The 22,792-nt window shown below is 38.6% G+C and overlaps 1 protein-coding gene across 5 annotated transcripts in view; it reads left to right on the forward strand.

The window, feature by feature from the left end:
* TECPR2 (tectonin beta-propeller repeat containing 2) overlaps positions 1 to 22,792 on the forward strand; it is a 44,698-nt gene that overhangs the window by 216 nt on the left and 21,690 nt on the right. For 2 of the 5 annotated variants that reach the window (XM_063399399.1, XM_063399404.1), the window contains exons 2-16: positions 1,520 to 1,668; positions 4,778 to 5,062; positions 5,180 to 5,308; positions 5,731 to 5,862; positions 6,781 to 6,938; positions 8,022 to 8,334; positions 9,194 to 9,326; positions 10,607 to 11,035; positions 11,623 to 12,620; positions 13,962 to 14,145; positions 15,881 to 16,054; positions 18,180 to 18,360; positions 19,696 to 19,837; positions 21,086 to 21,326; positions 22,068 to 22,157. In XM_063399399.1, coding sequence (XP_063255469.1) covers positions 4,829 to 5,062; positions 5,180 to 5,308; positions 5,731 to 5,862; positions 6,781 to 6,938; positions 8,022 to 8,334; positions 9,194 to 9,326; positions 10,607 to 11,035; positions 11,623 to 12,620; positions 13,962 to 14,145; positions 15,881 to 16,054; positions 18,180 to 18,360; positions 19,696 to 19,837; positions 21,086 to 21,326; positions 22,068 to 22,157 — 3,538 coding nt within the window. In that variant the 5' untranslated portion in view covers positions 1,520 to 1,668; positions 4,778 to 4,828. Of the gene's footprint in view, positions 1 to 40; positions 186 to 1,519; positions 1,669 to 4,777; positions 5,063 to 5,179; positions 5,309 to 5,730; positions 5,863 to 6,780; positions 6,939 to 8,021; positions 8,335 to 9,193; positions 9,327 to 10,606; positions 11,036 to 11,622; positions 12,621 to 13,961; positions 14,146 to 15,880; positions 16,055 to 18,179; positions 18,361 to 19,695; positions 19,838 to 21,085; positions 21,327 to 22,067; positions 22,158 to 22,792 lie in introns of those variants that run through there. The other 3 variants (XM_063399400.1, XM_063399401.1, XM_063399403.1) reach the window with 3 other exon arrangements.

Genomic DNA, 22,792 nt, shown 5'->3' on the forward strand with positions numbered 1-22,792 from the left:
CGCCAGCGGGGCCTGCCGCGGGCGGCGCTCCCGGCCGGCTCCCGGGCAGCGCTGGCTGAGGGGCTCGGGGCGGGCTCCGGCGGGGGCTCGGCGGCTGTTCCCGCCCGCGGAGCGGCTGCAGAGGCTGCGTCGCCCTTCCCTTGCCGGGGCTCTTGGTCTGGGCGGTAAATCCGGCATAAGCCGAGGTAAAGCTGGCGGGAAGGCGAGGCAGCCCCGCGGGTGTCCGGCCGTGAACCACTGGCTCGGTCCTTCTCTGGCAAGGGGCTGCAGCCACACCGGTGCGAGAAGGGACCTGTTGGCAAGGAGCGGCTTGAAACATCTGAGTATATTTCAGTAAAATATGCTTAAGAAATTCTTTTGAGGAAGAGAGGTTAAGACAAGGGAGAATGCCTTCAAAGTGAAAGAACTGCAGGTTCATGTTTGATACCAGGAATAATTCGTTGTGGCAGTGGCGAGGCGCTGGAACAGGTTGCCCAGAGAAGCTGTGGGTACTCCATCCTTGGAAGTGTTAAAGCGAGCTTGGATGGGGCTCAGAGCAACCTGGTCTAGTGGAAGGTGTCCCTGCCCATGGCAGGGGGTTGGATTATCTTTAGGGTCCCTTCCAACCCAAACCATTCTAGCATTCTGTGAAGGTTTCATAGGGTGTCACAAGACCAGCGGCATGAATACAGCTGAGTTTTCCCATCCCTTTAAGGCTGTGCAGTGACTCTAGGTTCCTCTTTTCTACTCTTTCCACCTCTTTCATCCAGATGTTTTGTTAATTATTTTTTATGTCATAGAGAAAAAAAACCACCAAACATAATTTGAGCCAAAAATGCAGCGCTTCGTGAATTGTGTAAAGCTAAGTGTGTGTTAATCAGGTAATCATGACCTGTGTGCCAGCTGGTCATTTGCCTGTCTGCAGGACACGTGAAAGCAGAGCTCCTTTGGCAGGGTGTGTGTTTGTGTTCTCTGCTCTGCTTGGCAGCATTCTGTTGTGAAAAGCTCTGGAAATGTGACAGTGGGGTAGCCTGCTCTGGGGCTGAATGTGTGAGGAGTATTAGAAAAGAAAACCGCTTTCCTTTTTAGTTGGCAGGATCTAGCCGAGAACAGAGACTGTTGTGTTTAGCTGTGGTCATAGGGGAGTTTGTCTGTGCTCTGAAGAACTTAAATGCAAGTTTTAATGTCAAAGATTAAAAAAAAAAGCTGTTGTCCCTCTAGTACAAACAGGACCCTTGGGCTCAGAGAAATGCAGTGACAGCTTTAGTTTCCTGCAGTCTATCTGTGGCATATCCTAGCACTGAACCTTTAGACACTGCTTGTCTGCTGAACCACAAGATTATCTCTCAGTTTAGTTGCCTCTGTTAGGCAGCATTAAGCCTTATTCCTGTTTCCAAGACCAGGAAAAACAAAATCTGAAAAAGCTACTTTTCAAAGCGTGGCCTTGAATGCAGTATTTAAGAATTCTGAAAGTTGGGAAGGAAGGACTCTGGTGATTGTTTTTGATGTGGTGTTTTTCTCCACTTTATCTCTGCTGCAGGACAGCTGCTTAGCACAAGCTGATTTGCCCTATACAACTGTTATGTACTTCAGAGTAACTGTGGCTGATACAGACTGAGCACATGCATCCACTTCCAAAATCTGCCTGAGAAAATAGATTATATCCACTGCTGGCCTTTGATTAATGAGGTAGGAAAAAGAGATAACAATTAATCCTAAAGCTGTTACAGACTACATGTGATACACAACTGTCATTAGAGGGATATTAAAGACTTTAGGCTCAAAAGCAGAGAATTGTGGCATTTGTGCAGATGTTTTGAATGTATGGAGATTGGAGATCTCCATATGGGAGATCTTCTAGTCCCTTATACATTTAGTTAGTGTAGATAAAATTACATAATTAGTAGTTTTAAATAATTTTTAATAAAAGTATGGTTTTGAGTTTTCACCTATATGTTTTTACACAAGAAGTAGAAGTGTTTTGTTAGTCTGTAAACTGCTCAAGATGAAACTAATTTGTGTACAATGTCAAGAAATTACAGTTCATTGATAACTGATAATTTTTCCCTTTTTTTTTTGATTGTACAGAGTGAATGGGTTAATGAGAACAAAATATTAATTTGTTTATTTTACTACTTTGCCATCAGAAATTGTTTTATGAAGCATGAGAACCCTTACCTAACAGCAGGTTTTAAATTTAACTTAGTATGTGGCAAGAAATGATTCCTCCCATGGTGTTTTGTGGATAGGAAGAAAGAACCCTATCAAGCTTTTGTTTTTTCTCTTTTTAAAAATTAAATGTAAACTTCCAAATACACATCAGGTAGCAGATAGGGTTATTATAGAGGAAAGAGGAAAAGTCTTTTTCTGAATAGTACAAATTTGCATATTTCCATAGCTGGTAATCAGTTACTCTGTTTTTAATGGTTTAGTTGGCCTGGAGGAATTAGTGGTGGAAACTAAGAAAGAGGATGAATTCTGAGGGCTTGGAAAGTCCTCTAGTAACTGAGGAGTGTGAGGTGGTTCCAGCTACAAGAGCAACTTTGGGTGCTGACAAAATGTAAATTGCAAGAGTCACAAAGGGGACTTAAAACCCAAAATACATGAAATGCAGGAGGCAGTATCTGGATAGTGGTAGAAGTTGAGGTTAGATAGAGGAAGATTAGTAAATGTGAGACTCAGGACAAAGACTGGATTTTATTTTATTAGAGGAAAGAAAAAAATACCATTGATTAGTAAAATTACTAAAGTAGCAAACCAGCACATTTAGAACAGCAAATGAGACTTTAGCAGTGGATTCTTTTTATATTTAGCTGACTGTAGATAGAAAGTAGTAAATGCTGAAGGAAGGGGTAGGAGACTTAAAATACAGGATAGGAAATAGATAGTTTTTGAAAATACTGTGGAAGTGTCATGATGTGCTAAGGTTATCTGTTAACTTAGTAAACATCTCTGAAAGGAATTCCTCATTCAGAAATAGTTTGGACACATGTATCAACTTGTCTTTATGATATTTCATGAAATACATCATGACAGGTTGTAAACGTTGGAGGAGAGTGGGATTAATTTTTAAACTCCAGCAAGCAGTAAAATTTACTGCAGTTAGGAACACCTAACAACTGGTGCAAGTGCAGTTATTGGCAATTTTTGTAGGAGATAAAATATAGGGCCAATAACCAGTCTTTGTTCCTGTGGTCTTGTGTATGACATGCATGGGCAATGTCATGCAAACAGTCCCTTTGGACTTAGTGGAATTTTTTATATGGACAGCAAATGTTGCAGGGCCCAAAGTGTGGGTGCTGAATGCTCTTGCACAATAACTGAAATAGCTGGAAAAGAAAACTGAGGTGCCAGAGCTTTCCACAGTAATGGAGATATTAAACTACAGCAGCTTTTCTTTTTTCTAATTTAGTTGATACACACTACAAGCAGTGTATGAAGCTGCCAAACAAAATACATTCTCCATCCTTAGAGAATTAAAAACTAGGCACAATAGCACATATCACAAATTGCAGTAGGAGTACTTCACAGAATAATTGTGAGTGTTTAGAAGCATTTCTGACTTCAATTGGCCAATTTCTGGTTTTTATTTCTGTAAGGAAGTTCGAACTCTGAAGGTTTTCTCTAGCTGCAGCAGAGTTAAGATTTTAAACCACCATAAAAAACTTCTTGTCTACAGCTATCCAAAATTCTTGTCTTGGAAAGCTGCAAGACTCTATACCATTCTGTTAATTGGACTTGCTCATGGCAAAATAAAATCCAAGAAGTGAAGGCTTCTTTTCTTTGCCGTGTTTCGAAGTCACCCATGAGGAGAAGCAGCAGCTATTGCTGCAAAATGTTCTTGTCAAGGCTGTAGTGATGAGAAGAATTACTGGGTTTAATTAATTTTTTGAATATTTTTGTGTTTCTCATGATCAGCTTTTTCAGAAGGTGCCAGTATGTTGTTACTGTGATGAGCTTTGACTACATTGTTTTTGTTGGAGAAGGCAAACAGACTCTTTGTTTCTGTTATTCTTAGATATGGTTCCCTAAATATATTTTCAGTATTGCTCACAAGCATGAAATTATTTTCTTATCCATTAAAGGAAACCTGGACATATGGAACTTTTTTCCTGTTTGCTCCTTATCTTTCTAAATTCAGTTGCTACATGAATATTTTCCTGTGTCTGTCAAAATAGGAGTTCTTTAGTTTTTACTCTCCCCTTTCTTCCCACATTATTCTAATTTTTTGGTTGCTATTTGAAAGTATAGCAGATGTAGCTCTAGCTGAACTGTTTCTCAGCTGTGTTTTTTTTCTTGGGCTGTGGGGCATTAGGGAGTGGAGCAGAAATGTCAGTCTGTTGCTTTGATCTTGCAGCACTGACAGTGAATATCCCATGCTCTTCGGCACTGGTTGGATTGAGGGTAGAGGCTGCAGAAAGATGAAGGAATACGTCACATGGATTGTTCAGTGTCAGAGTCCTTAGGGTTTTTTTCACTAGGCAGATGAAAATAAACACTGCATTTCAACTCAACTTTGACAGGCTTACAGATTGCAAGAAAAAGTGGTTATCCCATATTTAGTGGTTACTGTAGATCCTTATATGTTAGCTGAACTTAAGGAATAATTTTTTTAGTAAGAAAAAGTTTCTTCTAAGAATAGGTTACATTCACTCCAGGAATTTAACTTTCTTTTTCTTTCTTTATACAAAGCAAAATCTGAGAATTTTTTCTTCTTGTTTGCTAAATTGTGGCTATCTGTTAACCTTTTACTCTCTCCACACAAGTTAATGACATGTCTTTCGCTTTTGTCTTCCAGATTTCCTTATGTGGTCATGCAGATGTGTTTATTTCAGCCTTAAAATTGCTGATGCAGATCCCTGCTATGGCATCTGTGGCTTCACCAGTTATATTTAAAGAATTTTGTCCCTTGTATTACCTCCTCAATGCCATTCCTACAAAGATCCAGAAAGGCTTTCGCTCTATTGTGGTTTACCTCACAGCACTTGATACCAATGGAGACTACATTGCTGTGGGGAGCAGCATTGGAATGCTTTATCTCTACTGCAGACATTTAAACCAGATGAAAAAATACAATTTTGAGGTAAATACTGAGTTTTACTGTTGTCTCTTTCCATGAAGCTGAGTTGCTCAGAACTGAGCTCTCTGCTGGTGTCTCATTAACCTGTGAATTCTTTGTAACCTGTGTTTGTTTCAACAGGGGAGGTGTGAATCTATAACTTTTGTAAAGCTGTTGAGTTGTTTCGATGATCTAGTTGCTGTTGGTACAGCCTCAGGTCGGGTTGCAGTTTTCCAGCTCGTGTCTTCGTTACCTGGAAGGAACAAACAGGTAAATATTTTCATTTGCCTAAGACTCTGTGAGGTCTAGTATGGTCAGTTCTGGTAGAGTGTTACTGTGATTCTTTGTAAGAATGAAACCCAGCCCGTCTTGCCTGATGAAATAGCTGTGAATATGTTTTAGGCTTCATATATTAAGCTTATAAAACAATAATATTAAAGCACACGTTCCATTACAAAAGATGTATGTAATCAAATATGTTTCTGAGAGATTTCTCATGTTTAATAATTGGCTGATCTCTTTGGTGGAGAGGGGTTTGGATTGTTATGGGGGTTTTGTGCTAAATAAACTTTAGAAGGACGTGCACTTTTGTACTTGATCTCCAGTTAAACCAGTTAGGAGTCACTGAATAGGCTTTGTGCATCAATTTTCTCTTCAGCTCATTCTCTTATTGCTTTGTTATTGTTTCACAGCTTCGCAGATTTGATGTTGCTGGCATCCACAAAAGTAGCATTACAGCTTTAGCTTGGAGTCCCAATGGAATGAAATTATTCTCTGGAGATGACAAAGGAAAAATTGTCTACTCTGCACTAGACCTAGACCAGGTGAGCATTTGTTATGGGGACCTTAATTTCACATTTGCTCTTTCTGAAAGGATGCTTGTGTGTTTAAGTATTTAGCAGTTACTTAATTGCTCAGTGTTAGTTGTGTTTAGTTGGATGGCTTTATTGGTAAGGGTACACTCAGCCCAGTGTGTGCACACCCAGCAAAGCAACCATTGGATATCCTTCACAACTGCCTTATCTTCTTTAAAAAGTAATATATTTTAAAAGAAGTAGTGATCCTTCTCAGTTTTCATGAAGTAACTATTAAATCTTTCTTCAGCTTTCAGCCAATGCTTTCTGTTTTGTGTGGAAGGGGTATTTTTGACTGATGTGGTTCTATTGGTGAAGTTCTTCTCCCAGAATTGTTCAGCATCTCAGTCTAGAGTGTAGAATGAAAGTAATGTTCAGGTGCTGCTGGCTGACTAGCATGTTACCAGTAGATGGAAATTTTCTTACATCTTGTTAGTTAATACAGACCTGAGATGTCAACAAATTTAAGGTCAACTTGACTTTAGAAATGGGAGAAAAGTTTAAACTACATCTGTTCTGATTTATCTGTGACTGTCCCCCAATTTGATTTCACAGAAATCACGAAAAGTAATGATTGTCTCAGCAATGTATGAGCTGGCAGTGGGGAAGAAGGAGGAAAATGTCCTAAAGTTTCAAAGTTTCTGTTGATTTCCAGAGAAATGTATTAGCTAATATTCCAAGAGAAACTGTCTAACTCCCACACACAATCTAACTCCCCTCTTGTCTACATAAATTAAGTCCATATTTATTAAGTGAATTTCATGCAACAGGAGTTCAAAAGGTTTTGTTTTGTTTTTTTCTTAGGCTTATAAATTTCATTAAAATGTTACTTACTGCCTTGTAGTTTTAGGAGGGTTTAACTCTGGTAAATTGTGTGTGTCTTTGAAGGGTGTTTGCAACTCCAGCCTTGTATTGGAAGAGCCATCTTCAATTGTCCAGTTGGATTACAACCAGAAGGTGCTGCTTGTCTCCACCTTGCAGCGGACTCTGCTTTTTTACACAGAAGAGAAATCCGTCAACCAAGTTGGAACACAGCCCAGAAAAAGGTAACCCTCATAAAATCCTGATGCAGGCTCATCTATTAATTCTTGCATTTCAGAGTGAATTACAGATAGGGTGATCTAGGCAGTAAAATTAATACAACCAAGCAGTCTGCTCATAAAAAGCTAGTTACAATAGCGGTGTGTAATTGAACATGAAATGACAATTATAACTATTTAGAAAATACGTGGTTGAAAGTATGTTATGATCATATTTTCAAGGCACTATTAGGCAAAAATATTTGAGATGTTTTCTTGTTGTTTAAACTGGAAACACTGCCAAACTTCCTCTGCAGTCCCTCTTTGTTTATTGTGACTTGGAGTGAGCAAGCATTGTCACCAAGTCTGTCTAATGGTGATGTAATATTTGGTGCAAAAAGCAAGTCATCATCCCTGTTTTTCCTCATACTGAAGTGAGTCAATAGGGATAATGTGTAGTAAGCACTTCAATTTGAATTAAAGTTTAGGAACCTCTTGTGTAGCTTTGAGATCTCTTATGTAATCCCTCTCGGGTAAGGAAGAGGGAGTCTGGTCATAGAACAGCATGACTGACTCTAGGGAGAAGAAATTTACCCTTGAAAGAGAGTTTATGATGTGTCTTTCAGGGATATGAGTAGTAAGAGGAATACCAAGATCCATCTTGGATGATAGTAATGCATTTTCTGTGTATGAGAAACCAAGGGTTTAACAGCTGAGGTCTATTCTGTGTTTCTTGCAAGTAAAGGCTCTCAGTTTCTTAGCATTAGTTTGTAGTGTTTTGCTTATTTTTTACTAATTCTGTGAGAAGGAAGAATGCACAGTAGGATCTTTTTGAGATGGACAGAGTGGCATTAAGGCTATGAAGCTTATTAGGAGGAGTCATTTAACTTGGTTAATTGGTGAAGCATCTAACATCCAAGCTGAGGGGAAACTTGCTATTTGGAATTACTGCCCTTGTCTTACTGTAACTGAATTTGTAATTCAGACATTTGACTGAATATTTTAATCAATGACTTTTGATAATTTGAGGTTGTAAATTTGTGCCATTGGTTTTGAAATTGTTTCAAAGTTGAGTATACAGCTTTTGAAAGAAGTTCTTTTGCATTTTAGCTCTGGCAAATTTGGAGCATGTTTTATACCCGGCCTGTGTAAACAGAGTGACTTGACACTATTTGCTGCCAGACCTGGGCTTCGTCTGTGGAAGTCTGATGTTCATGGGACTGTTCAGGCCACATTCATATTGAAAGATGTATTTGCTGGAGGAATAAAAACTTTTGAACTGTATCCTCGTTTGGAACCACCTGACAGAGGAAGTTACAGCTCTCCAGAGAAACACCTTGGGATTGTCTCATGCTTTTTCCAAGAAGGATGGGTGCTGACCTGGAACGAATACAGCATCTATTTACTAGACACTGTGAACCAGGTAGCTAAATCTTGGGGCTACATATTTTGTTTCTTCTATGTTTTTGTTCATGCTGTACCATGAGACTGTTTTGGTTATGCATTCTGTGGCTGTGGTTTAAATCCTTATTTAAAATGGAGAAAAAAAAGAGAATATTTATTGTCTCCCTTCTCAAGTTGTCATTGCAATGAAATACTCACCAACTAGCTTAGTATGTTGTTTATGGAAATTACATATATTTAAAGCTTTCAGTTGTGGTGTTAACATCAAAATTAATTTTGATGCTTAGTGGAACACAGAAACCTACAGTCTAGGAACTAATGCAAAAAGATATTTTAGGCCTATAAAATGTGCCTGGAACTATTTATTTTTTCCCTTCTACTACTGTTGGTGTCTGAAAAAAGACATATTACCTTTTACTTGATATACAGTAAGTGTTAGCTATTTTATTGTCTTAAAAATAGTTATGAATGTGTATACAAGCTAGTATGTTTTTGTCTAAATGATATGAAACATTTGTACTGTGGCACTCTTCTGCCACCAAATTGTAAATTGCTTAAGTTGTTATATTTAGTTGCCTTTAGTTGGACAAAGAATAGATCTGTGGAATTTAAATTAGTATAAAAATGGAGCTGCATCATGATTAAAGGATTCTTTCCTGTTTCTTTTTTCTTTGGGGTTTTTTTTTTTTTTTTTTGGTTTTTTTTTTTTGTTTTGTTTTGGTTTTTTTTGGGGTTTTTTTTGATAAGATAAAAATCTTTAGCCTGTTACTGTTGATGTTGATTAAAATCCAATGAACACTTCTGTTGAGAGGACTGTGTTGTGCAAATACTGTGTTAATCTAATGCCAATTATTTCTTTCTCTGTTGACTCTTTACAGGCTTTAATTGGTGGCTTGGAAGGATACGGTGATATTGTGTCTGTGTCCTGTACCAACAATGAGATTTTTCTCTTAAAGGGAGATAGAGACATCATAAGAATTTCAAATAGACCTGAAGGACTGTCATCAATAGGTTTGTATAGATTAGTAAGCTTAGTGTGTAGAAATTAGTAAGTTTAGTGTGCGTAAATTAGTGTGTACCTCATGGAACATGGTGCCTCTTGTAGTTTTTTTGACAAACAAACAAACAAAAAAACCCCCAAAAAACGGAAACAACCATTCAGATTCTTGCAAAAACCTGCCAGGTCCTGTGGAGTTACTCATCTGTTCTGATAGGTTATATTTAGAGATCTGGTTTATCTGCTTATCCGAGCTTCTCTTTTGGCTGCAGTGAGAATGAGGGCATTAAGAAATTAAATATGCTTGCCTTTTTTGAGAGTGGATCAGCATTAACCTAACGAGGCATCTCTAATCTGTGTATTTGAGAGCTCATTCTGAACCATGATGCTGGAGCAGTCTGGATTCCTGATTATGGTTATCCCTTTAGTCTCAATAGCTGAATGTGTTGTTTCTGTGCCACCTGTCACCAGCCACATTCCAGGGGAAATCTCAGCCTTCCTAGCAATGAAAAAGAAGGAATTGGCAAATAAATCCAAAGAATACTCACTAAAATTCCAAAAATAATTTGACTATTTCATACTTGTTGCCATCTGAGTTAAACATTTATGTTACTAGAACCCTTTAAAAGGGACTACTAATGTATTTAAATACTCTATCTTAGATTTTTATTAGCAGAATGCTAATAAATATTCTGTGAAGTCTCATTGACTGCTGGGGAACTTAACTTTCTTGTCATTGCATCTTGGCAACAGCTTTAGTCATTTAGGCAATTCTTCTCGACTTCTAGAGTGTTTATTATTTTAATCTCAGCTTTCAAGTATAGTTTGAAAGGAGCCTTTAGATGATTTATCTGGTAATTCTCCTTGATTGTTTTTCAAGGTAGTAAATGTTTGAATGAAGGAGTTAAAGACATAGGATGGCACCTCAGTGTGTGATACAATTGGATCTTCCAAGCTGTAGACCTGTACTGCTCTTTTCACATAAACATAAATTCAGAATTTTGCTAGAGGGTTTGGGGGAAATGCTTTCATATAGATTAATTTGCAGGAAGTTTACAGTGTGTGTGTATGTGTGTGCTCCACATACAAGTATTTATGTTTAAATGTTGTTAGCTTAGAATTTTTTTTGTGTAAATATTCTTTTCTTTCAATGCTCTATAAAATTATGCCCCTAGTCATTTGATTCTAGTATTTATACTTGAACTAGTATTTATACTTGAACCAGTATTTATACTTTTATTTTTCTTTTGGACGATTTCAGATGTGAATTTAAAATTGTCAAATCCTTTAACAGATACAAGTCCTAAATTGCTGACCCCATCATCAGTGGTTTCATCTGTATCATCCAGCCCTTCAGTGGAAACAGAAAAAAAAATGTTTACTTCCCCTTCAGTTACTGTTGATAAAAATGGCACTTCTTCAGTGAAAGATGACCTGGAAACTCCAACAGTATCAGAGAAAAGTTTTGACAGAGTGGGAGACTTGAGCAATGAAACCAGGAAAAGGGGCTGCTCTGTAGTAAGTGAATCTCGAAGCAGGAGCAGCTCTGTGAACTCTGTGGACAGTGGCTCAAGCTTTATGATGTGTGCAGACCAACTTCCAGAAGCTCAGAGGGAAGGTCAGCTTTCTTCACAACGGTTCAGCACCATCAGCTCTGAAGATTTTGATCAAGAACTCATTGTAAAGCCAATTAAGGTGAAAAAGAAAAAAAAGAAGAAACAGGGTAGGTTGAGCATAACTTTCCCTGACTCTGCTTGTTGTTAAAACAGGTTACATGGAAGAGTCTGTGTTCAGCAGGCCTTGTGTATACTGTGCTGTTGTGCTTCTGAAATGGTTGTGGTAGGCCATTTGTGTCTAAGATGAAAATCTCCTTTTAAAGTGATAAATTGATGAAGTCTTTTTAGATCTCTTTGGAGTTTCTTTGTTTTTTACTTTATGTAAACGTGCTTTGAGTTCTAATGTATTCATTAATGGGAACATACAGTGGACTGTGTCCAGTTTTATGTTGGAATTCTGTAATATCTGTTCATCCTATTCAGAATATTTGGCAGTGTCTTCCTTAGCCATCCTCTGTAGTTTGAAGTAGTGTGAGTACTCGATAATTTTGATTGTTGACTGTATTAAGTCTTTCTGGCTTTATATGTATCATTTAATATTAAAGTTGGAAAAAATTCAGTATGGTTAAAATTTAGATTTAACTTTGTTCTTTCTCCTGTTCTAAAATATTTTAATTTCTTACTTGGCACTGGGATTTAATAGATTTTATTAATATTACTTTTCTCCTTTTTTTTCATGTGTATGTGATAACAGAAAGTGGAACAAGGAGAAACCACAGCTCTCTGGAAGGCACACCAATTTATGAGCGTCAGCTTTCTGGTGACAGTCCACATTCCTTGAATGCAGACTCCTTTTCCATGACTTCCAGCATAATGAGTGGCAGCATTGATCATTTGAGTACTGGATCTCCAGATCAGGAAAGTCTGTGCAGTGTGGAGTCCCATACAATCTTGCAAGAAGAGAACGGTTCAGAAACTTTCAGTGTCCTACAGTCTCCTGAGTCAGCAAATGCACTAATTAATGAAGAAAATGGAGATGTGGTTGATCTACAGAAACTTCCAAACGGTGACAGTGGCATGGGTACTTCAGCTGTTGCAGATACTTTGACGTCTGCATCTCCTCTGATGCTCACAGAGGACTTGACAGGCAGTGCTGGTGGTGAATGTAATGGTGCTGTGGTTCCTGCAAGCAGTGAATGCAGCCTTGGAAAGCTGAGCCAGGAGGAGCAGGAGCAGGATTTTCCTACATTGTGTAAAATAGATGAAGACTTAGATAAAATGAAGCTGCAGGATACTGAAATATCTTCTGAAGATCCAGACCTTACAGACCAGATGGTTTTGGAATGTGACAGTGTACTTGGTGTCCAGGCATTCCCAACACTGAAGGAAAGTGATGGAACTGCTGGGGAAGACCAACAGCAGCTGTCCCTAATCCACAGCGCTCTGTCAGACCCCTCTGGGCTCCAGTGTGACATCTCTGGCAGTGTTCATTCAGAGAACTGTTCCATTTCTGGGTGGAATTTTGAAAGTGCAATCAAAGCTAAATGTAGTACTAGCGCTGCTGAAAGGGTAGCAGACACTAATGAAAGTAAGACTGAAAAATCTGCCTCAAGTGATGAAGAGGATATTTATGGACATGGATTACCATATTCATCCTCGGAGACCAGCATGCCTGAAGTTGGTTCTGTGCCTGGTGCCCAGGATGTAGCCAAGATAAGCCTAGATGAAATGGTGCTGTTAAAATCTGATCAGGTATTTATTTTCAGTTTAATTAAAGTACCTTTAACCTTAAAAAGAAGCAGCTTTTCAAAAGAAACATTCCTGCAGTTACTGTCCTTCACATCTTTAGGAGAGCATTTTTTTTTACTTGATTCAATACAGAAGTAAAATATAAAGCCAAACAACAGTATGTGTTGTAACTCTTAAAAAATGTGATGTATCTGACTTCAGAATGAGCGATCTGTGCTTGCAATGCAAAGAAGCTGTTCTGGCTGTATTATTCCCAGCACAACAAAAATGCTGTTAGAAACCCATCCATTAAAGAGTGAACAGTAAAATGCTGTTTTTATAAAAAGGCTGCTGCTAGTTTGGATCTCCAGTATCCAAATTCTGTGTGATACTGTTCTCAAATTCAGCTGACTTCATGGAGAATTAATGCCAATTATCTCACATGGCTTGCTTCTGCTTATTTTACCTGTAAATACTCAGACAAAGGATTAGTCTTTGCCTCCTAGCCAGCAGTAGTTAGTGTTGTTTAAAATGTTGAGAATTTCTTTTTTCTGTTATCCCTCTTTCCTTCATTGTTATTTTGTTACTTTCTATACTATAGAAAAGAAGTGCTGAAGTTAATTGTAAAATCTGTAAAATGGCCAAAATCACTGGGGCTTTTAGCAGAATCTTAAGAAGGAAATGCAGTTCTTGTAGGGTGGGGATTTTGTTTCTTTTAGATCTGTAACAGCCTTGTATTGACATCAACCAAGTACTCGTTCATAAAGGTCGAGTTATAAGTTGATGGTGTCCTGTCTACTAACAACTGCAGCCCAAAGTGCAGAAGATTTTCATTTCGGGTTATGGTATTCTTATACTCTGTCATGTTCAGAAAAGTGCCCTGGTAATGTATGCAGTGCTTGAGTTCACCTCATGCAAGCAATCAAAATTTAAGAGCAGATTTCAAACCAGATTGCTGCAAGATGTGGCTCCTCTACCACAGAGAGAGTATCAGAGTTTGATATTCAGCTGCCTCTGCCCTTCAGCTGTCTTGTTCCCTTTGCTCATCACTTCTAGACAGTGAATAATTTCCTTGACTACGGGCAGACTGTACATTTTTATGTATTCCTTCTTTGGAGGTGGATGATGGGGTGGAGTGGTTTATTTTTTTTGCTAAATCTGTTGTTCTAGCAGTCTTGTTGTGCACATACTGCCTTAGAGAACAGTGACAGATGCAGTTTTATTTTCACAAGGCAAATTTATTCATTGATTAAAGTACTTAAGTTACCTTTTTTAAATCAAAACATGGGAGCTGCTGTTCTTATATACCCATTTTCTTACGCACTTTGACGACACCTGACACTGTTCTGACTCTACAGTTTTTAGTTTGCAGAGAGCTGGATGGGATACTCTGGCCCTGGTTATGGCATCCTGAGCCTGGTTGTCTCAGAGAAATACATTTGGTGCCTGGACTACCGAGGCAGCCTGTACTGCAGTGCCCTCCCTGCGGCCGGCCTGCGCTGGCAGAAGTTTGAGGATGGAGTCCAGCAAGTGGCAGTTTCCCCCTCAGGTAGGTTGGCTTCTGCTGCACTGTCACCTTGTAAACATAACACTTGGGTAGACTTGAACGTTTTCTTTGGGTTTGTTTTTTGGTTTTTTTTTTTAGTATCAGTTAGTATTTAATTAGGTGAAACTTCTCATTTTTATGAGATTACAGATAGAGTTGAGTGTGTATGTAATTTCCACATAGGCAGTTTGTTTGTTTTTCTCCAACTCAATTACCTCCAGAAACATGGTTGTTTAGGGCTTGCTTCATGTAAAAGCAGTATGTTGGTTTGGATTTCTTTTTGTTTAGTTTTTTTAGTCACAGTTACGTGCCTGCATCTCCATTACCTCTGCATCCCATGGTCCAGTTTAAGTGGCTGTCTTTCTAACAGGTTCACATTGCATTTTGGGAGTTTTTCAATATGCATTTACCTGATTAAAGTGAACTTCAGAACTAGCAGTTTAGTGGTAGGCAGAGAAGAGCCCCTTGTCTATCCAAAACCTTGATTTTTGTTACAGAGCTATAGAAGTTCTTGGCTGTGAGGGTGGTGAGGCACAGGAAGAGGTTGCCCAGAGAAACTGTGGATGCCCCATCCCTGGAAGTGTTCAAGGCCAGGCTGGATGAGGCCTTCAGCAATCTGGTCAAGTGAGAAGTGTCACTGCCCTGGCAGGGGGTTGGAACTAAATGATCTTTAAGATCTCTTCCCACCCAAACTATTCTGTGATTCACAATTCTAAAGTTCTTTTTCTTGTAAGTGTAGAATTGGCTTTGTGTATGCGTGGGTTGGTTGACTTGATTTCTTTTTAAATACTGAAGAAAAAAGCTTTGAAGTTTTAGTACATTTGCATATGCATTTGTTCTGGATGGTTGTGAATGAGGATTATGTTGGATTAAAAATAAGCAGGTTTTGCTTATAAACTTGTGTCACTTTTGGCCTTCCAGATTGTTCCAGGACTGGAGTGAAAATACAGAGTTTCTCAGCCATTTTAATTTCTTTGTCTCCTGCCTTGCCACTGCTTTTCTTCCCTGTCATCTCTAAAAGCACATGTCAATCTTCCCTTCTCTCTGTAGGGGAAGACTTGCTATCTGTTTTAAGGGGAAAGAAATTCTGTTTGATCCGTAGCTGAGCTTTGCTATAGACAAAGCAATTTGAGAGTATTTGTAGTGGGTGAGAGTATGGGTTCATCCAGCTCAGTATCTTGCTCTTAAGAGTGGTCCAGCAGCAGGTCCCTGCACAAAAGTGAAAGGCATGGCCATGTTTGCCCTTGGTAGTTTCAGACTGCAGTTTCTTGGTGGTTCATATTTCCTGGGCAAAAGGTTGTTCTTCTGCATTTCTTATCCTTCAGTACCAGGAGTTCACCCAACTTTTCACTGAATTTGTGAGAGGTTCTAGCATCCACAGTTTGCAATGGATGGATTAATGCAGGAGTGTGTTAACCATAACATGTCAGAATGGAATTAAATGCAACTTTGTGCAATCATTCAAAGGAAATTATTCCGACGAGCTACTGTTCTGGCAGTACAATGTTAAGTTTGGTGTTCCACTTGGTTTTCTTTTTTTAACATATTATATATTAGAAGTCAGTTACTGTTCTGGTCTTGCTTTTTTTAAAAAAGTTGTAGGGGCTTTTTAAACTTGCATTTTTTTTAGTGCTAGTGGTTTGCTTTTCCCCTCCTATTAGTTTAGGTGTAGCTAGGACATGTCACTTGTGATTGCAGTAATTGCTGAGTGCTATTATGTTCTTTACTTCTCATACAGGGGCTCTTCTCTGGAAGATTGAACAGAAGACTAACAAAGCTTTTGCTTGTGGAAAAGTCACTATAAAAGGAAAACGGCACTGGTATGAGGCTTTACCCCAGGCTGTATTTGTAGCTCTAAGCGATGACACTGCCTGGATTATCAGAACAAATGGAGATCTGTATCTGCAAACAGGTACCTGAATTAATTGCAAGATCTTTGAATTTTTGTGGGCTAAGATTATTAGATTTCAAGTCTATAGAATGATGGCAACTTGCTATAAAATTTTATCCACAGCCAGGACATAAGGAAACCTTTTTATCTTGAGAAACACTTGGAAACAGCTGTGAGATTTTTTTGTAATTAGGAGAGTGAAAAAGCCAGTTCATGGCCACTTGTTTTGTGTGTACCAGTTGGAGTACAAGACAATACAGAGAATTTATGGCATGGGGAAGGCATGAGATGGATGGAGATAAATGGAAAGGGATTGTAGAAAATACTAAAATAATACCCTTGCTTTGAAAGTGGTATGGTGCACTGAAACCACTCAGCCTGAAGTGGGCAGAATAGGGAAAAATAGGAGCTTTGTGTTTTAAAAAGCACAGATCTCTAGAAGATAAGAGTAACCACCTGATAATGACAGGAAGGTATTCTGAGACAGAAGATGCTGAAGGGCTTTGGAAGTATAGACAAGTGGTTATGTGTTTTATGTGATAGAGAAGGCAGAGCCATGGGGGAGCAGAATGGGCTGTGGAGCAGGAATCTGCAGCTGCCTTCTTACTGGGTGTGAGTGAGGCACAAACTGGGAAAAGGAGTAGTGTAGTGGCAACTTTGAAGTCATGGCCTTAGTTTTAAATTCTTCAGTGAATTGAAGAGGATGTATTTGGAAGGTGTGATGCAAACAATATTCAGGCTAAATACAAATAGCTAGGATGAAGGATGGCAGTACTAGCTTTAGAGTTAAGGGAAAAAAAGCCTTGCACAGAGAGCTGAGTTACTAAGGAAAAATTACCAATAACATGATGAAGGAATTACTGCTGAATGAAGAGGAGGACTGGGCTAAGGAGAAACTGTATAAGATGTACAGAAACAGGACAGCATGTCTAAGTGGCTATCAAAATACTTATTTAGCTTTCATTTAATTTTGGCACTCTCGTAATTTCTCTTTTAAGTTTAGTTACTATAGCACAATGCAAAAATTCTTTGTGATTAAGATAACTGTTTTAAATAGACATCACTGTTTCAGACACACTCTATTAATTTTTTTTTTAGTTAAGTGTAGTAGTCCCAGAGAAATCAAGTGGCCTGCCTGTGGTCACATGCATACTGCCAAGAGGCATGGATAATGGTGATGGAGAGTAAATTTTGGAAGCTAATCATACAGGGCTCTGTGGAGGTTTGAATCAATATTTTTCTTCTCTTTGAGAGATTGGTTTGATTACATCAGCTTACATTCTGCTGTTCTTAGGCTTCCAAATTTGTCTTTTGATGCAAAAAATAAATTCTCAGTATATCTGCCTTCCTAATGAGAGGCAGCCAGTGAAAATTGTTTCTCCAGGATCTTTTCATTCTGTTCACTGTCTTGTGTAACATTTATAACAAAAGTGTGTGCTCAGAGGTTTAGAAATGAGTGTTCTTGTTAGTCTAGAATATATCATACACGTGAATCTCTTCATACTGGCTTTGGCAGCATGAGGAGATAAAAGCTGTCTTCTGAGATGTTCCACATGCAGTTTCACATGTGTAAATCAAGCTTCAGTGTAATTGTAAAGAAGACATATTCCTGTAGATTAAATGTAGAAATTTGTGCAAACTTCCTGTAAATCTACCAGAACCTCTCTGCTTCTTTCAGTACTACACATTGTAGCATGCCTTTTTGTAATTGGTCTGCTGTCACTGTTCAGATCAGGTTGCTTCCCTCTCTGGCATGTTTTGGGCAAAAGTTCTTCCATTACTGGGTTTTTCTTTGATGCTTCTGTCAGCTCTAATAGAGGTTTTATAAATTGAGATTCCTGGTGCTGACACTAGAGGGAGAAAAGGAACAGAAATGACAGGACTGGACATGCAATGTGCAGGATGTTGAAGGATGTACAGTGTTGTACAGTGTCTTATTTTTTTAAAATGTAGCTCTATTAGACTAGGAAATTATTAATAGTTTATAGACAGAACAGTCACTCAAGGAAATTGTGGTCAAATGACAAATGTTAGCATGACAAGGAGATTGCTTTCTGCATTTTCTTTCACTGAGTTGCTTTATCTCTTTCCTTTTTGTTGCAAAAAGCCGAAGTTTGTAAAGCAATGCTCGTTTTCTGATTTCTAGGCCTGAGTGTGGATCGTCCTTGTGCCCGAGCAGTAAAGGTTGACTGCCCTTATCCACTGTCACAGGTCACATCCAGAAATAATGTGGTGTGGGCTCTGAGCGAGCAGCGGGCGCTGCTGTACCGGGAGGGCGTGCGCAGCTTCTGTCCTGAGGGGGAGCAGTGGAAGAGTGATATTGTCAGGTAACAGCTCCAGGGGCACCTTCTGGGCATGGCCACAGTGTCACAATTGTGCTGGAACTCCTCCATGCTTGAAAAAGTATTACCTGAACTCATGTGTCTGTATACACTGTGTGTGTATGTATCTGTTTTAGCTGTCTGTCTGTACTTCTTTCCTGGCAGCCAGCCATCCATCCATGACTGCTATGCAATGGAAGGAATTGTTACAAACAGAACCAGGTGGTTTTTCGAGAAGTTTTTTTTCTTTCTTTTTTCTGAGATTAAATGTATGCATTTTCTTGGTCATCCACACAGCTGGATAACACTTCTGCACTCGCCAGCCACAGATTTTTATAAATATTTTGTGTAGTTGGTATTTAGCTTTGTAGTTGATCCTATGCTCACAGTAGTTCTTTTGTGATAAAGTTAAAAGTGCTGAGTCTCTACTGCTGGCTTTGAGAATGTAGAATTTAGTGTCTCTTGTGGTATCAGCCTGGCACCAGTTTAGGAAGAAATTCAAGTTCTTATCATCAGGTGATTTTATCTACTGAATATCCTATTGTGAAACCTTAACTTGTGCTACCTCCCAGCCTGGTATTTGGCTTTTGAACAGTCTGACACAGTACTGTGTCTTTGTTAAAATGTGAAATTTGCTTGTACTTTAATGAGTTTGTTTAATGAAAATACCTGCCTGACCTACACCTGAGGTACTTCTCATGTTCTTGGGCTTTGTGTTAAAATTGCAGGCAGCAGTCACTATTTGTTCTTAAATTGTCAGGAAAGGTTATCTGAAAAAACTAGCATTGTTTGCAGCCTTTTCAGTGTCTGATATGATCACCTGACCCTGTTGACTTTCTGAGCTTGAATATCGTTTACTTATGCAGGAAACTTCCAGTCCTAAATTCAGCATTTGTCTTTGTCACATAGTTAAACTGAGTTTTCTACTTGTGGTCCCTGAACTGCAGGTATTGTTCTCAGAATAGGTCAAGGAAGTAGAGAAGATACATTTATGAAACTGTTTTATCAAAAGCTTAAATAACACAGCTCTTGAATTGAGCTTGTTTACTGAACAAAATAGGGCTTGTTTAGTTTTATTGTTATGTATTCAAGTTTCAAATCTTGACTGATCTTTGAAGGACTCATGGTTTTTGTTGTAGTTGTTGTTGGATATTTTTTACTTAAACAAATAAAATATAAAGTACTGAATAACTGAAAATTTAATGTCAAACATATTTTTTAACTTGGCCCCACTGAGTTTCAACCGTGTTAATCTATTAGCATTGTAATAGTTTCCTTAAAATACCATTGACATAAATTTCAGTTAAGGCTTTTAACACTTTTACTTGTTTGAATTTCCAGTGAAATGCAAGCTTTGGAACCAGTGTGCATAACCCTTGGGGATCAGCAGACATTATGGGCTTTGGATATCCATGGCAATCTCTGGTTCAGGACTGGTATAGTTTCAAAGAAACCACAAGGAGATGATAACCATTGGTGGCAAGTAGGCATTTTTTAATTTTGCTTTCAGTTTAGTCTTTCACCTTGGGTTGATTATTTGTGTTGTTTTCCCACAAGATTCTAGGAACAAATTCAATTTATTGCTTGCTATTTTATAGTGCACTTTATTCAGTACGTTAAAACTTCTGTGTGGCTATGGCTGAAATTCCCTTTTTGTGTCTGCTGTAAAGAGGGCAGGAAAACCATCCCACGGTCATGCAGAGCAGCACTGCAGGAGCTTTCAAGAGCACAAGAAATGCTCTGCCAGGTCACAGGACATGCTGTTGAGGCAGAGCATCAAGTCTGACTGCTGAATGCAGCCTCTTCTCTTGTCTTCCAGTGCCCATGCTTTGCCTTAGCTAGAGAAAATAAATAATAAGTCACCATGCAAAGGGATGTGTTTTCCATTTTTCCATTCAGTTGAGGTTTCTGTGAGCCATGTGGAGCTGCTTGCTCCAGCCACAGTTCATGTGGGTGAAACCAACTTGTTTACTGCAAATATTATCCAGTACTGATTTGGAATTCCTGGCTCTGGTTTCTCCAGCTTTTCTTGTTTTATCCAGAGATAGGGATGGGGAAGAAGGGAGTAAAAGCAATCTTACAGAAAATTTGTTTATCTACATGCCTACCTTAGTTGCAAGAATTTTGGTCTGTGTGCATGTATAATCTTTTTACATGTGGGCATCATGAGTAGCTTGGCTTTGAGGTTATTGAAAAACTGCTGCTTTTTGTGCTCTTAGGCATTTTATTCCCTTCTAGGAATGTCCCAGAGTGTTGCCAGTCTCGTTGTCCATGACAGAACCTAGGCAATTGCTTGTTTAGACCTCCTTCTGCACTGTGAATTAAAATGACCATGAGGTAGTTGCAAAGGAATATTGCATTCAAGTTTTTGTCATGTGCTTTGAATTGCTACACTGTGCAAGTTTCTCTCTTCCTTTGGGAAACTGAAAATTCACCTCTTGGTTTGTGGAGTTTGGCATGTTTTTAGAGGGAGACATCCTAAAACCAAGGGCTGTCTTAAAATGCAGATTTCGAAATGGATTAAGGATAGAAGTTGGATAGAAGGGAGTTGTAAGCTGGCGTTTAATACTGATTGTGGCTTATTAGCAAGACAGTTACTCAAAATACACCATTTTTATTTTTCCCTTCCAGCTATTTGAATATTTCTAAGAAAGCTTCTGGTGAAAGATTTTGCAGTTCACCCCACAGTTTAACTAATTATCAAGAGCACTTTTTTCCTTTCCCCCCCCAGGTAAGCATCACTGATTATGTAGTGTTTGACCAGTGCAGCCTGTTCCAGACCATAATCCAGGCAACTCACACTGTGGCAACAGCAGCTCAGGCCCCTGTGGAGAAGGTGGCTGACAAGCTTCGAATGGCATTTTGGTCACAGCAGCTGCAGTGTCAGCCCAGCCTCCTCGGAGTTAATGGCAGTGGAGTTTGGATCTCTTCAGGCAAAAACGAATTCCATGTCGCAAAAGGAAACTTAATAGGTTGGTGTGCCTTTGCATCTTAATGTTTTTAAGTTAAGAATGTTAAATAGAAGGAAATAACTGACTACAGCTCTGTCACCACAGAAATTACCCATGGCAACTCAGGGCAGCTTTAACTTGTTTAAAAATTAAATTAAATGATTCATTAGCATTTGGTCTTCAATACTTTCTCATTTAAAGGGAAATATTTTTCATGGAAAAGTCATTGTCAACCAGTGAACTGTGCACAAGTTACTGCTTTTAACATCTTTTCTTCTGGATAAGAAGGCAATCTCAAGCTGCTGAACCTGTTTTATCTTGCACAGTGGAGTCTGGCTTATGATCAGTGTGACTGTGCAAGACACTAATGTTATGGTTTTACAGTGCTAATAGAGGGATTCTGTTATTTTTCTTGCTACAATTCTCAAAATAGAATTCTGATTTTGTACATTTCTTTGTTTAGGGAAACACTAACAAAACATCTAAGATGTTGTTTAGTTATCACCAAATTGATCCCCTGTTGAAGACCATTAATATTCTTCTTTATCCTCTTCTGCATTCTCAGTTTTCTCTCTGTGTTTACATAGGTGTCAGGAGGAGGCTTCCCCCTCCCCCCTACAGTATCTTGAGAAATTTTCATAGAAAATCTTGTCTAAAATATATTTAATAATTGATTGCAATAGAATTTCTTTCAAATTTTAAATAACAAATTTTAACAGAAAACCAAGTTTCCTATTAATACCACTTGTTCTTTCTTTCAAGGCACGTATTGGAATAATATTGTGCCTCGTGGTACTGCTTCTGCCACAAAATGGATTTTTGTGTTGGCTTCCCCAGCTTCATCTAAAGAAGGTTGGTAAATCAACAGTGCAGGCATATATCTGATTTTTAAACAGAATTGATGGTGTAAGTAATTAAATATCCTGAATTACTTCAGATTTTGGTTGTCTTTTCTGTTTGCAGGGATTCAAAGTAGTTGAAGTAGAGTAGAAGTATGTCTGTAAAACTACTGGATATTAAAATTGTCTATTATTCACTCTCACCTTTGATGTAGAGCAGCATCCAACAGAGAAATGGGTGGTCCTCAGGAGCAGCAACTTCCTGAACTCCAAAGCATGAATTGCCAGAATTTATAATTGAAGGTCTCAGAGCGTGCTTTGCTGAAATGCCTAATTCTCCTGTCAGTGTGGTTACTGCAGCAAAATTGCCCATTATTGGTAAAAGTGAGACCCTGTCAGGGAATTGAACTGCTGACTACAATAGTTAGCAATTGCATTGTCTAAGTACGCTAGCTTTAGTGGCAAAAAAGTGGTTTAGAGCTGAAAAAGAATGCTGCTTTTCAAAGGCTATTATGGAGAATAAAAAAGAGCAAAAGAATAAAGAGAGGTGATAGTGCATTGTTACATGTGTCTTCTCTCTATTAGTTCCTTCAAATGAAACATTTCTTCAAATGAGGTCACTTACCACTTCCTTTATTTGAGAAATGG

The sequence above is a fragment of the Prinia subflava genome, chromosome 5 (genome assembly GCF_021018805.1).
Source record: "Prinia subflava isolate CZ2003 ecotype Zambia chromosome 5, Cam_Psub_1.2, whole genome shotgun sequence".
Taxonomy (NCBI): Eukaryota; Metazoa; Chordata; class Aves; order Passeriformes; family Cisticolidae; genus Prinia; species Prinia subflava.